Below are 15538 nucleotides of genomic sequence, written 5' to 3' on the forward strand. Positions count from 1 at the left end.
CACTGGTGTCTGTCAGAGTTAAGGTGTGTCAGTGGGTCTGTGTCTGTTACTCAGTCTCAGTATCTCTGTGTGTCAGTGACTCTCACCTGAGCTTCTCTTCCTCCAAATGACGACACCGATGACGGCGAGGATGAGGATGAGGATGAGAGCGCCCAGCACACAGCCGATGATGACGCCCATGGGGGGGCTGCTGCCCTCTGGATTACCGTCAGGGGGAATCACATTAAACACACACACACACACATGCACAGGCACACACACACACACGCATGCATGCACACACACACGTACGCACAATGTTAGGTTAATATATTGCTTTTTTGATATCTTAATTTGACTCATGTCTAAATCATCCCCATGCCTTATTATTGTACTTAAATCCATTCAGTGTATCAGTGGTTAGTGTAGAGAGAGCCAGAGGTTCTACTACTGAGCAGTGCAGTGTGTTTTGGGTAAACCTCTCTCTGTGTTCATCCTGTTTGTCTCTCTCTCGCTCTCTCTTTCTACCACAAAGGAAATTTACAGATCCAAACCCAAACCCAACCCCAAACAGTGATGTCACAGGTGTTACACCTCCCCGTTCCCTCACTGTTGAGAATGGATTCAGAACATTTAAGCGGGCAGCATACTTCAAAAGAAGTCAAATTTTTTTTGGCTTACCGAAACCGAAGAAGTTCTCCGCGGACGAAATTGTTTTATACTCGATGCGGTTTCGCTTTGAGCGCTGAACATTCCATTAGTTAAGACCCCGCCCATTCAGTATTCTGACCAATCACATGTTACCCAAATGGAATCATTCTATCTGTAGCAACCACGCGTAACACAACGTCTTTTTCTTCAAAACTGTCCATGGTAACATGTGAATGGATTGTAAACGTATTATTGGATTGAATAGCCAATGTATTATTATGTATTATTGTATTATGTATATATGCTATTACTGTAACGTTGCCTGCAGTGTGGTCTCCATGGAGACGAAGAATCAGCTTGCGGAAATAAAACAAAATAATTCACGCCCACCGTGAATTTCTGACCAATCACACACGATGTCCGCATTGGTGTCACCTGCGGTGAGTTCGGCTAGTTAGAAAATCTTGGAGGTGCAAGAAGTGCCGAAAAGACTTCGGCAAGGGAATGCGTTTGTTCGTTTTCTCCGCAATCGCCTCATTTTGTTCTTACGACCTCGCCGAACTTAGTTTCCGCAAGAAGTATGCTACCCGCTTTGGAGTCTTTAAGAACAAGAAGGCATCATCATTTGTCATCATGTCTCTCTCTCCCTCTCCCTCCCTCTCTCTCACTCACTCTTGATATCTCCTCTCTCTCTCTCTCTCTCTCTTTTGATATCTCCTCCCTCTCTCTCTGGCTCTCTCTCTCTCTCTCTCTCTCTCACTCTCTCTCCCTCCCTCTCTCTCACTCACTCTTAATATCTCTCTTTCTCTCACTCCCTCTCTCACTCACTCTTGATATCGCTGTTCCTCTTGATGTTCTCCTCTTTGACAGACAGAACGATGTCCTGTTTCAGGCTCTTGTGCTGTACAGTACAGGTGTACTCTTGGCTCTTCCATTCCTCAGGCTTCACTGTCAGGTGAGATGTGGTCTGGAATGTTCCGTCCTCGTTGGGCACCATCTCTCCCAGCTCCACGTCCTCATTCAGGTCCTCCCCGTTTCTCTGCCAGGTTACCATGACGCCACGGGGGTAGAATCCAGTCACATGACAGGTAACAGGAGAGGAGGAGTCCTTCTGCAGCAGAGAGACCTTAGGAGCAACTAAGAGAGAGAGAGAGGGAGTGGGAGAGAGAGAGAGAGAGAGGGAGAGCACATGAGACTGCTTAGAGAGTGGCTGCTTAAAGAATGAGCTCTTAAAAATATCAAACAAGTACAGTGTTTAGATGTGAAACAAAATACATATAATCGATAAAAAGCAGAATTAAAGAAAAGAAGAGGAACACAGAAGGAGGGAATACAATAAAAAACAAAATAAGAAAAGGAAATTAATTAAATACGGACATAACAAGGGAAGACACACCGCTAGGAGAAAGCTAGGAGCAAAGCTAAGCTATAAGCCAAAGTTAAAGGAAATAAAAGGAAAAGGTAAGCCTTGGGAGAAACTGTATACATTAGTCATAAATTAGGATAAATATATACATATTTTCTTTAATTAAAGTAATAATATAGTTTTTAATACAGTAAAAAGAAAAAATCTGATCTGATAGCATTAGCATAGCTCAATAGCTCAACCCAAGGCTAGAAGGAGTGGCAGTTAAAGCTGTTGAAAAGTATCAATTTTCTGAGCTGTCACCATGGTAACCAAGCACGCTGCTGTGGAGATTCCGTACCCTCCTAAGCTGAGAAGTGCAAAGGCCAAGAAGAAACATAAACTAACGGTTATGAGAAACAACCCCGAAACCCTATATGTGGACTTTGCTGAAAAGGCAAACAATAAGGTTAAAAACAATTTAATTTTTTTCACAAATAACCCAAGGCCTGGCACAGTGTTGTATGTAAGCACTACCCTCATATTCAGAAGGGAGGGATAGGAAAGGGGAGCAAAATAACAGTTTGTGAAGACGAACATTTGGACAGTATAGTGCTAAATGTGAACATTTACACAAATGGGACTGTTCTCATACAAAGTGCTACTGAGGCCAACCTGGATGCTTTTGAGAAACACTTCCCTGCCCTGAAAGAGAAGGCAGAGAAGGAAAAGTGTCCCCTCACGCTCCCCACAGAGCGAGAGAATTCAGATTCAGAGGAAACCACACCCACCACTGTACCTAACCTGCCCTGTGCTGCCCCCGCTTCTCCCCGATCTGACACCCAGCACATGAGGGAGACCCTGGCCTTGCTTGAGCTGGAGTTTGCAGAGTTCAGAGAGCTCACTATGGCCAGGCTCTCCGAGGCATATCTCTGCAGCAGCAGGAAGAGCAGAACCAGCAGAGCAGAGAGGTCAGCACAGCCATTGCTGCCGTGAGAGCAGAGACCGCAGAACTGAGGCAGGACAACCAGGCCCTGAGAGCCCAGCTGGCCTCTGTGAAAGAGGAGACGCAGCGCAGGGAAAGATCATTCATCATGGAGCTACAGGATCTGAGAGAGCAGCTACAGACACACACATGCACACCCTGTACTGCCCATTCAAACGCAGATACTGACAAACACTCATCCCCTCCAAACCACAGCCCACCCCCAGCTGACCTGCAGGCTCATACTGATGCCCCCCCTGACTCACAACCATTCACCAGTGCCAGAAAACCCCCCAGCACACAGACCAACACCCCCTCAGACACCCCTCTGACGCACAGCCCACCCCCAAGGCACAGCCCCCTTCTGCAACACAGCCCCCCACCAGCAGAACACCTGATCCACAAGTGGTCCTTCTCATGGACTCAAATGGGAAGTTTATTGACCCCAATAAGCTTTTTCCTGGTAAGCAGGTAAAGGTGACCCGCTGCAGTAACACAGCCCGCGCCCTGGAGCTGCTCAAACGGGACACGCTGGGAAGCCCTCACTATGTCATACTGCACACCGGCACCAACGACCTGCCCCGCCTGCGCCAAAACACCGCCCACGCAGTGAGGAGGATGGCAGAGAAAGCCTCCCGAGAGTTCCCTGAATCCCGCGTGGTCATCTCCACACTGCTGCCACGGACTGATGTCCCCCCCCATGTCATCAGGGACATTAATGCGGAGATCGCCAGAGGCTGCGCTGCACTGCCCAATGTGCACCTTGCTCGCCACCCCACCATCGGCCCCTGGTACCTCTACGATGGATTGCATCTAGACAAGGAAGGTATCAAAGTCTTTGCCAAAACGCTAAAAGACGTGGCACTGGGACGCAATCCATCCAGCCCCGCCTCCACCATCAACAGGCCCCATCTCAGGCATCAGCCCCCCCACGCCATCGGTCACCATCCTCGGGCCCCACATCGGCCTGACAGCAGCGGTCATCACTCCAAAACTCCGCGCCCACCCAGCACCCCGCAGTCCCCCATAAGGCCCCCGACCCCCAGGGCTCACCCCCACCAAACCACCAGCCCAGCTACGCTGCAGCCCTCACAAGGGCCCCCTGTCCCACCTGCCCCTCCTTCTGAGTAGGTGAGATCAAACACCTGCTCAGTGTGCTGTGCGATAGGTTGCTAAACTAATATGAATTTATATCTGCGAATATATATGTGATGTGAATATATAATTTAATATGTGAGTATACAGTATAAACCAGTTATACTGTGTACTACACAAATACTGAAGTTAAAATTAAAAAAAATAATAATAATAATAAAAAATGTTTTTTAAAAAGACAGTAGTCCATAGTATTATCAGCTATGTATTTTGTTTCACTCGAAATGCTGTGAATGATTAAAATGAGTTCATTCTGTGTAAGCTGTTGGAACATACAGGGTCTGTGGTCTTCTGTGTTTGGGCTGAAAAGCACAGACCCTGAATTCTCAAAAACATTTTAATGCTGACATTTTAATTTTGTTGAAACTTTGGTGCCGAGGAAGATACCGTCACCCACTGCCCCTCAGGTTATGGCGAAATTATAGTGCCCTCTATAAAATTAAAAACAGTGCGACATGGCAGAGACTCCGGAGGGATACTGGTGTGGTACAAAGAGGAACTGGCTAAATTCATCACAGTAACCAAAAAAGAACAATCGCACTTATGGTTAAAATTGAACAAAGAAATTGCAGATTGGGAAAAAGATATATTCCTGTGTGCAGCTTACGCTGCACCACATGAATCCCCCTATTATAATGAGGAATTCTTCGACGCTCTACATACCGAAATATGCCATTTCCAGGCCCAGGGAAATGTGCTACTGTGTGGCGACCTTAACGCCAGAACAGGAACAGAACCCGACTGTATCGATCCCCAAGGAAACAATCATGTATTTGGAAACACCCCTTTGTACATTATACCAACCACTACAAAAAGAAAAAATCCGGACAATTAATAAATAAGAATGGTAGGGAGTTAGTGCATCCCCTGTCAAGCCTTAGGCTTGTTACATCCTTAATGGCAGGCAGAGGGGACTCTTTAGGAAGGGTTTACATACTGCTCAGCTTTGGGACAGTGTTTGGGACTATGCTGTCACTGACATGGACCCTTCCTCTTTAGTGCATTTATGTCAGGCAACAAACCCCCCCTTTTAGACCATAATCAAATAAGTGTATTCTGAAAAGAGATTTGGACAATCCAGAAACTCAAACACAAAGCCCTGTAAGCTGTAATAAACTTAATAAATCGTACAGATGGGTGAAAACAAGCACAGATGAATTCACAAAAGCAATGAGATCCGCTGAATTAACTAACTCTATTAACACATCATCAATACTCCTTACCAAAATAAAAGAGAAGGCTTAAATTGGCTGTTATTAATATCAATATATTTTCCAGAAAACAGCAAATAAAGCTAAACTAAAAGTTTATAATAAAAGGAAGCTGAACAAAAATGAAAATTGGGATGCAAAAATATTCGAAAAAACCTAAAAAATTATCAAACCAAAAACATAACCAACCATACAACTCTGATTTACGCCTCAGGTATGTTCAAACTCTTAAAGAATATATAAAAACACCCTAAAACAGAAAAAAAAAAAAAATACATAGCCTAAATAAAACCTGAATGATATTGAAGAATCAGTTAATCAAAACCAGTTTTGGGTTTTTGGAACAATTTAAGCACGAAAGCAACCGAATTACCATTTTTTGTGGGCCTTTGGAAAAATATTTTGAAAATCTTATACTTGAAATCAGTCAGAAAAAACCATACTTGATTAATGAACAATAAACAAAAATTGGAACAACCATCAAGGTAAATCAAAATCCCTTGGGATAAACCAATTTCCCACAAAGAACAGATCGAAAAATCCAGTCTCTAAAATAAAAAACATGTGGTCTTGATGGAAAATTAAAAAAAATGTAAAAAAAATAGCACCCCCAGAAAGCATGATGCTCGCTTAAATTGTTCAACCAAGTAGGTTCAGGCGCTTTCCTGACATTTGGAACCGGGGCTTATATCCCCAATTTATAAAAGGGAGACAAATTAACCCCAATAATAAGAGGCATTTGAAGCAGTAATTGGGGGAAGGTATTTGTAGTATCATCAATTCAAGAATTGTAACCTTCCTTAACGAGCACAAGTCCCGAGTAAAAGCAAATTGGGTTTCTCCCAAACATCGTACCACCCATCATATTTTTTACCCACACAACCCAATAAATAAAAAACGTCCACAAAACAAAAAATGGGGAAAAATTTGGGCATGCTTTTGATTTTTAAGAAAGCATTTGACTCAATTTGGCATGACGGATTATACTACAAAATTCTCCAAAGTGGTGTAGGGGTAAGTTTATATTTTATAAATCATGTCTCAAATAAAAGGGTGAAAATTGGCGACCCAAAGAACAGAGTTCTTCACACCCAAAAAAAGGGAGGGCAGGGTGTGTCTGGTCCAACACGTTAATATTTACTCAATGATTACGGTGCGTTGGAACAGTCTACAGCCCCGGGGCCCCCTCCAAATGAACAGAAGAAAAATTCTTACTCTATGCGATGACCTGGTTCTGCTGTTTTCCACTGAAGAAAGGTTACGCAAACCTAGTCTGGTAAGGATTTCTGTCGAACGGGACGAAGTAAATTAAAAAGACAAAAAATGTCTTCCAGAAAAAAGCCAGATTCAGGAAAAAGGTTCCAGTTTTTTCTAGGCAACACCGCCCTGATCAACTTTAAAATTTTACTACTTGGTTTTGACAAACAGCTGACTAACCCATAACCCAACTAACACAAATCACAGACCCAGCTTCATACCAGCACTGCTTACCAAACAAATCAAAGTAAACCAAGTAATGAAACAGACCAAAATCTCTTATCTGGAATATTGGGATAATGAACCAAAACACAAAACAAACTAGATTGCTATCGGACCTAAAAAGAGACTAAAAATTTGGGGCTGAATATCTCTTCTCTGTCAGAGATACAAAGCAGAGGCAGATCCTGATCAAGTACAGGCTCAGTGACCACGCACTTGCAATTGAAAAAGGCAGACACCGGAATACATGGTTACCAAAAGAACAACGTATATGTGGTCACTGTAAGATAGGAGAGGTGGAAACAGAGATGCACTTTCTCCTACATTGTGAAAAATATTCAGAAATTAGGACACATTATTTCAACAAATTTTCTCTAATTATAAAAGACTTCCTTTCCCAAACAAATGAGGAAAAAATGCAAATCCTGCTAGGAGAAAGGCCAACGGCTCCACTAGCAGCAAAATACATCTCGGCATGCCATAATCTGAGGGACACTGGTTGACCACCACAAATATATTTATTTTAATTATTTATTAATTTCTATCTTTTTTATTTTTATTTTTACATTATTATTATTATTATTATTGTTATTATTATTATTGTTATGATTTTATTATTGTTATTATTGTATAGCCTACTCGTTGTGGCCATTGCCACACTGTTGATTGCATTGTTGTCGTTTCCACAATGTTGTTCGTATTTCATGTTTCCTGTTCCTGTTTCTATGTGTATGCTTTGGCAATAAGTACAAGTGTATTTCATGCCAATAAAGCATTTTGAATTTGAATTTGAATTTGAATTTGAGAGAGAGAGAGAGAGAGAGGGAGTGGGAGAGAGAGAGAGAGAGAGAGAGAGAGAGGGGGACAGAAAGAGGGAGAGAGAGGGAGGAGGAGAGGGTAGGAGAAAGGGAGAGGGGAGAAAGAGGGACAGGGACAAAGAGAGGAATGAAATGTTTGATGCAGTTTAAATGATTATTTATTTAACTAAACGTAATTTCTTCCTATGCTAAAAAAACACGGTATTACACAAAGAACCAAAAACCGGTCCAGATGGAGATCAATAAACATTTTAATTCATGTAGCCCATTACGTGTGGAAACAATGCACATTTTCAGTATTTTAGTTGTAACTAATTAAACAGTTTTAGTAGTTTCATTAAACTAAGAACAGTAGGTTATGTTTAGTCTAAAGCAGGGCTCTGTTAGACTACTGTTTTTGTTCTTTTTGGTCAGAATCCTTGGACTGTTATTGTTTCTTATGTAAAAGTCTTTTTGCGTTTTGTAAAAATAAATATTTGCATCTTTTAACTTGTGTTTGACTTGCAATGTTATATGCCTCATTGTAAAACAAGTCAATGTTTCAGGACTTAATGTGTTCAGTACATTACTACAGCTGTTAGACTGTGTTTGCACAGACTGAGCTTTTATATTACCCCCCCCCCCACCCAAAAAAAAAAAACAAAAAACATTTTTGAACCTTAAAGAGCACATGTAATAGAAAGAAAAATTATAAATTTATTTGCATCTTTTAACTTGAGTCTGGTCTTGGAATATATTATACGCCTCATTGTAAAACAAGTCAACGTTTCAGGACTTAATGTGTTCAGTACATCATTACTGCTGTTAGACAGCATGTGTTCAGTACATTACTACTGCTGTTAGCCAGCATGTGTTCAGTACATTACTACTGCTGTTAGACAGCCTGTGTTCAGTACATTACTGTGCTTTTATATGACTGTTTCTAGACAGATTTTAATTTTCTTTCCCGAAGAAAATTATTTTGAACCTGAAAGATCAGGTAACAGATATGATTTGCTTTACTCAGCCGGGTGAAGTAAAGCTGTACCATGTGACCTGTGTGCAGAGAATGCATTCCTGCTGCCACTGAGCCTCCCAGGCTAGAGCTGCATAAGAGTTTAACATGATGGGAGAGCAGCAGAGTTGTGCTCTCAGTGCTGCTGTACCTGTCCTCTCCAGAGTGCTCCTCCCGTAGCTCACGTACTTCTTCAGCGAGGCAATGCAAATCTGGGTCAGGTACTGCTTCCAGCTCTCAAGCAGAGCTGGGTCATTATTCCATTTCACTGCAGTGATAAACGCCTGTGGAGTAGGTCCAATGAAACGCTGGTTTTTCATGTCATAAGTAATGAAGTCTTCCCCATCGTATCCATACTGTAAGAGCCCTCCTGTGGTCTCGTTATCCCACTCACAGCTGTACATGAGCTGGAAAGTGTGCACACCTGGAGAGAGAAAACACACACTGTCAATATGCACAACTAATGCACACACACACACACACACACACACACACACACACACGTACACACTGTCACTGTACAGTTCTAATACACACACACACACACACACACACTGTCAGAGCATACATCACACACATACACACTGTCACTGCATACATCTAATACACACACACAAACACACACATACACTGTCACTGCATACATCACACACATACACACTGTCACTGCGTACATCTAATACACACACACACACACACACACACACACACACAGTCACTGCACACATCTAATACACACCCACACACACATCACACACAGCAGCCTGATTCCCTCTACAAGCTGACTATACAATTATACACGATTGTAGAGAGGGAGAAAGACACAGAGAGAGTGAGGAAGAGAGAGAGAGGGAGGGATGGGTGTGCAGGCAGGAGTTAATCTCCTCAATAAATTCTCTACAGAATGTGCTGTTCTAGCAACATGTATCCAGGTGTATGTGTGTGTGTGTGTGTTCCAAGGGGCCCAAACTGAACTTCATGGAGAAAGCTAATGCAGCTTATCAGTCTGTCCCAACAATATTCAGTTCTCTCTCTTTCTTCTGAACCACAGTAAAGATAAAGATGCCCCCTCCTTCCACCTTACACTTGTGACTGCAATAGAATCACCATGAATAATCAATCAATCAATCAATCAGTCGGACTGAATGTCAATCACTGTAGAACAACAAAAGTAAAAGTAGTTTGATTAAATGATAACAGGGAAAGTAAGCAAAGCAATTCTGCTGTTGTTTTTGAAATTCTCTGACTATTATTTGCAGATTCAATCTAAGAAAAGTTCATTAAAGCAGAACTGAATATTCCTAAGAGCAGATTTGTGGTTTGTGTAAAGACCACCAGTATCTGATCCTCACAACATTAATCACAAACTGGATTCTGCTGCAACAGAACAGTGCAACTCATATCTCACTACAGCTGCTGGGAACCAATGAGCCGCCTTAAACATTCTGCCAAAAGCACAACACGCCCCTCTCTCCCACAGACACGCTCCTCTCTCCCCAGGACATGCTCCTCTCTCCCCAGGACACGCTCCTCTCTCCCACAGACACGACCCTCTCTCCCCAGAACACACCCCTCTCTCCCCAGAACACACCCTCTCACCCCAGAACACGCTCCTCTCTCCCCAGAACACACCCCTCTCCCCAGAACATGCTCCTCTCTTCCCAGAACGTACCCCTCTCTCCACCGAACACGCTCCTCCCTCCCCAGAACACGCTCCTCTCTCCCCAGAACACGCTCCTCTCTCCCCAGAACACACTCCTCTCTCCCCAGAACACACCCCTCTCTCCCCAGAACACGCCCCTCTCACCCCGGGACATGCCCCTCACTCCCCGAGGCACCCCTCTCTCTCCTGGAACACGCCCCTCTCCCCCTGTGACCACCCCTCTCCCTCCAGGACACTAGGGATGTGCATTCTGTCTAATTTTGATATTTGAATATTCTTAAGGGTTAATGAACAGATATTTGTTTAACCATGAAAATAGTTTAATTAGACTTTGGACAAAACCAACGTCTCTCAAGTTGAAAACTAATTTTCCCCCTGCAATTACAGTTTCCTCCACTAGGTGAAGAACCTATTTTGGGGGTTCAGGCCTGTTGTTTTGCCCAATTTTCTTTCCATTGTATAGCGTCTGTGACCGTGTCTGTGTAAAATCTGTGGACTAACTTGCTGATTTCCCAAATACTTGTATCAATTTCAGAAGTTTAATATAAAGAAATAATGCAGCCTCGGAATATAAAATGTAATGTAAATCAATGAAAGGCTTTATTGAATGTCAATATAAACATAATCTTATTATAGGCAACGTGTAGCCTACTTGTCACTCATAACATACACAAACATAGGCTACGTAACTGGCGCTTAAATTCTAAAATTATTATTTTTTTAATATCAGTGTCTCAATGAGTTGTAGGCCTCCTTTAGCAAAAAAATGGGTAGATAATGCTATCTATCGCTTAAAAGCCAAACAGAAATGTCTTCCTAAACAAAAACTCTAGTCTTAGCCTATTATACTGAAGGCCGGTTTCACTTATCTTTTACATAAGTAAAGGAAGATGTAGCAGCCAGTAACATAGCTGGCTTCACGTAAACAAAACAAAGTCACTCATCGGCTTACTGTAAACCAAGCAGTCACTATGGAGAGCTATGGAATGCACTCTTTTTTAGGGCAGTCACCCGACCGTTACCGTTAGCCCACCGGTAGTAACGTTAGCAGTCACATATTTTTATTTATGAACAACAGCATATCCACATGCTCAGGAGAAAGTCTCCTTCTCAGTCTGTTGACAGTCATGCCAGCAGTGGAAAATACCCTTTCAGAGGGCACTGAGGTTGCAGGCACACAGAGATAACACTGTGCTAAGCGAATTAGTTTCGGGTACCGCTTTGCATCGTCTCTCCACCACAAAAGTGGATCTTCATCTAGCGGAATGCAAGGGTCTGTTGCGAAAAGCTCCAACTCATCCCGACTGGCAGACCCTTCTGCATCATAAACTTCACCGAAAAGAGTGGCGATTGCATCTTCAGTCATCATCTTTTTTCTTGTTGGAGCCGGCTCGTCTTCAGGGGTTGTCTCGCTTCCAGAACCTTCATCGTTGTGGTCAGCAAGCGCATGGAACTTCTCTCTAAGTTTTTCCTTCACACTCTGTTTGACCACTGGATCGTGGAAACTATGATATTTATGCCTGGGGTCAACAGCAGTGGCAAGCAGTCCTAATCTTCCTGCTCTCTCTGAATCAGCTGAGGCCATCCGTCTAGGAAGTGATTCTGCCAGCGTGGTTTTAAACTTTATCTCTTTGACAGATTCCCCGTCTTCTGTGTTCAGGTGCTTATGTAGGAGAGTGCTGGTTACAGGACAGACCATGGATATGCAGACGTTGGACTCGCTGCACAAAGCAGTGGTGGCACATTTAAGTGTACGCTGGACAGGCAGCATGTCTTCCATGGTCTGCCAGTTGTCATCAGTTAGCTCCAGCGTTCTGGCCTCCGTTAATTTGGTCACATTCCTGTTAGACAGGGTAGCAGAGATGGCCCGCCGTTGCTCGTGCATGCGTTCAAACATTTCACACACGGAATTCCAACGAGTTCTGCAACATTGGATTAGTTTGTGCTCAGGTAGATTTTGCTGTCGCGGTTTCCCTTTCAGTGCATTAGTAGCTACACTGCTATGATGGAAGTGGCTTACTAATCTGCTGAAAGCTCCCACCAGACGACTCATACTAGCAGCCTTGAATCCGTCAATAATAGCGAGCTGGAGAGTGTGGGCGAAACATGGCACAGACTCCCACTCCAACGAAGCATTTGCTCAAACCATATTACTGGCATTGTCGTGAACACATGCTATCACTTTGTTTTGCAAGCCCCATGCATCAGTGGCTGTTGTGAGCAGTAGCAGTGACAGGATTCAAATCGTGGGTAGGCCACGATAATTTGTGAGTGGGCCAAATTATTTAAGATTGAGATAGTGTCGCATTAATCTAGTTAAGGACAATACGCTGGTAAAAGTAGGCTTAATTGTAATAACGTCATTTTCATAAACGAGTGCTCAGAGACATCCTTTGTCATTGTCATTCAATTTGTCATTGAGGCTGAATGAGCTATATGACCTGTCAAAAAAACAAATTTCTAGATGAAAATAACCGCACAGACCAGCACCAGCATAATGTCACAAATAAAAAACCCAAATGTAATCATTATCGTTGTTTTTATTGCAACACAAAATAATAATATGTAAAAGTTGAGTGATAGAGACAGCGATTTAGTTAAGCACTCTCCGTTTAGCAACAACCGGATGCACGGGATCTCCTAGAAAACACAACGCTATCACCTGCTAGAGTGCATGGGAAGCGTAGTCAGTAAAATTACCAACGGATCGTGTTTGCACATGAATTTATAGATCTCGAGGAAATTGCCCGTATTATGTGTATCTTCGCCCTCCCGATGTCCACGAAGTGCAATGTTCTGTCTAGCACAAAGCGTTACGATATCGAGCACCACTTTAATATGGTCTCGGTTTCTTTCGATCAGTCTAGAGTTCATTGCCTCTGGATTTAATTGGACGGAGGACGGATTTAACAGGGCGGAGTGTGGCACAGTGGGTAAGGAACTGCGCTTGTAACCGAAAGGTCTCAGGTTCGATTCCCGGGTAAGGACACTGTCGTTGTACCCTTGAGCAAGGTACTTAACCTGCATTGCTTCAGTATATATCCAGCTGTATAAATGGATACAATGTAAAATGCTGTGTAAAAGTTGTGTAAGTCGCTCTGGATAAGAGCGTCTGCTAAATGCCTGTAATGTAATGTAATTGATGCACCACGGTACCATGGTCTGACTGGGATTGACGGAACCCGTCGTATTTACAATGGACGCTAGCATGGGTTTCACTGATCTGGTGCCTGTGGCATGCCTGCTGAATGTGCTTCCATATGGCGTCAATTTAATGCGAGCAGATATTCACTGCGTGAGTGAAACAAGCAGCCACGCGTGCAGATATTCACTGTGCGAGTAAAACAAGCAGCCACGTGCGCAGATATTCACTGCGTGAATACAAAACCACTTTCACGCATGCAAATTTCAACACTGAGAGTAAAACAATGAGCCGGTTCTACTCGCTCGCAAAGTATTTCTTGTTTTACTCACGCAGTGAATATCTGCACGCGCGTGGCTGCTCGTTTTACTCCCGGTGTTGAAATTTGTGCGGGTGAAAGTGGTTTTGTGCTCGCGCAGTGAATATCTGCTCGCGCTGATTATTGGCATTAAATTGACGCCATACTTCCAGTCGCTAAAACCACATCGGAATGAGTCCTCTGCTGTGTCCCCGTGTCCAAAATGTCTGCACATTTTACAGTAAATGGCATTTCTTGAAATACTATATTCCAGCCACTTGAATTTATGGTACCAGTGCGCCGCAAAACTACGGGACTTACCCGCTTTCACGGTAGCTGGATACCGTTGCAAACTTGGCTGCGTTGGCGGTTCGTGTACTGAGGCTAAATCCGAAGGGGGAGTGGAGGGTGTGGCTCTGTCGGGCTCTGTGGCCTGCTCTTGATCCCTGTCGGTCCCTCTCCCTCTCTGTCAGTCTCTGTCTCTCTGTCGGCCTCTGTGTGTGTCTCTCTCTCCCTCTCTGGTGGTGGTGGGCTCTCCCTGGATGCTGTTGTTGTCTGACCGGTCTCTTTATCGAACTGACTGCTGCTGCTCGCTAACATTAGCTAGCTCGCTAACTACCCCTGGCTCTGCTGTTAACGTTAGTTCTGCTTCTTCATCTGGCAGCTGGGGTGCCGGTGGTGACAACGGCTCTCTCCTAATTCTTTTCACAAACTGAAAAGGGGAGGACTGTTTTGACATTTACGTTACTCATAGGTTACTAGCAGGTTCAATATTTATTTACATCTCGCAGGTTTGCGACTGTAACAAAGATATTTATACTGTAACGTTACCGGAGGACTGTATGCCTACAACTGTACAGTCAGCGCGCACGGTGGGTGCTGCTAACATCAACGTCTTCTGATCTGCTGTGTTCAGCTGTGATTGGCTCAGTCTGTGGATGCTACAGCTTTTGATAGGTCAACAAGTGTGCTGTGTTTATCTCATAGGCATGACAACGGGGAGCGTAGTGTTTTATTGGTTATTATGAATAGACATTTTCATTCTCAACAAATATTGGGGCCAATGAAAAATGGGGGGGCCTAGGTCACGGACAGCGTGCCGCCGCCCCTGGTTTAGATATCAGCTATATTTTTGTGAGTGTGCGCTCTTCTAGAAGCGAACAACAAGACAAAACGCAAATTCCATTTTATTAATTAAAGACAAGTGATTTTTAGTAGACTCCCTTGTTAAGGCAGTCCCTGATCTGTTTAATTGCAGCATGTTTTCTTGTTTGGAGCTTAGCTTTTTTTGGCTGTAGCTAAAGTTCGATTGCCCTTCTACCCCCGTAGTGATTGCTTTTCGGGAAGGGACTTGTAAACTGGTTCAACGTATTTCATGAGTTTTCTAAAAAACCCTCGTTCAACAAAGCTGGGAATGTTCTTGCTGACTTTCATTTCTATTTTTTTGCTCAAGCTCAGTCCATTTTTAGAGCAAGTAGTGATGCATTATAGGAATTTCTTGGGTTTTGTTTGGTCCGGAGACTATTTTGGTGCTTCTCGCATGTGATTTAGCATTGTGTGGTTTAACTATGATAATCAATTGGCATACAGATCTTGAAACCCGGAGTTTTTCTTTTATGTCAAAATATTTCCGAGTGACTCTTTTTTTTGACGCCATAGAACAAAAAATGGTTTTTCCCCGAGTAATCACAAATTAGAAACACAAACAGTCATTTAAGGTTTGAATATGGCACCTCCCCCGGTTAAACGGTATTCGACTACCCTTTCAACCCCCACGGGGCACCCCCTCTGTTCTGGAGTGAAGGGGGGGCAATAACC

At 43.4% G+C, this 15538-nt stretch overlaps 1 protein-coding gene and 1 long non-coding RNA gene across 3 annotated transcripts; both read right to left on the reverse strand.

Annotated features, from left to right (window-relative positions):
- Positions 1 to 40: 40 nt before the first annotated feature.
- LOC135246241 (BOLA class I histocompatibility antigen, alpha chain BL3-7-like) lies at positions 41 to 9058 on the reverse strand. Of its 2 annotated transcripts, none has more exons than XM_064319744.1 (3): positions 8769 to 9057; positions 1459 to 1767; positions 41 to 197 (listed from the first exon to the last, which is right to left on the reverse strand). In XM_064319744.1, exons 1-3 carry the CDS (start codon positions 9019 to 9021, stop codon positions 73 to 75), a joined length of 687 nt encoding a protein of 228 aa, XP_064175814.1. In that variant the 5' UTR covers positions 9022 to 9057; the 3' UTR covers positions 41 to 72. The 2 variants fall into 2 exon arrangements, with proteins under 2 accessions (XP_064175814.1, XP_064175816.1); XM_064319746.1 differs by having other exon boundaries at positions 58 to 187; positions 1455 to 1767; positions 8769 to 9058.
- Positions 8242 to 8762, reverse strand: LOC135246243 (uncharacterized). The gene is made up of 2 exons (XR_010327572.1): positions 8591 to 8762; positions 8242 to 8281 (listed from the first exon to the last, which is right to left on the reverse strand). It is a non-coding gene; the product is annotated as an uncharacterized LOC135246243 (long non-coding RNA).
- Positions 9059 to 15538: the final 6480 nt, after the last annotated feature.

The sequence above is a fragment of the Anguilla rostrata genome, unplaced genomic scaffold (genome assembly GCF_018555375.3).
Source record: "Anguilla rostrata isolate EN2019 unplaced genomic scaffold, ASM1855537v3 scaf0083, whole genome shotgun sequence".
Classification (NCBI taxonomy): Eukaryota; Metazoa; Chordata; class Actinopteri; order Anguilliformes; family Anguillidae; genus Anguilla; species Anguilla rostrata.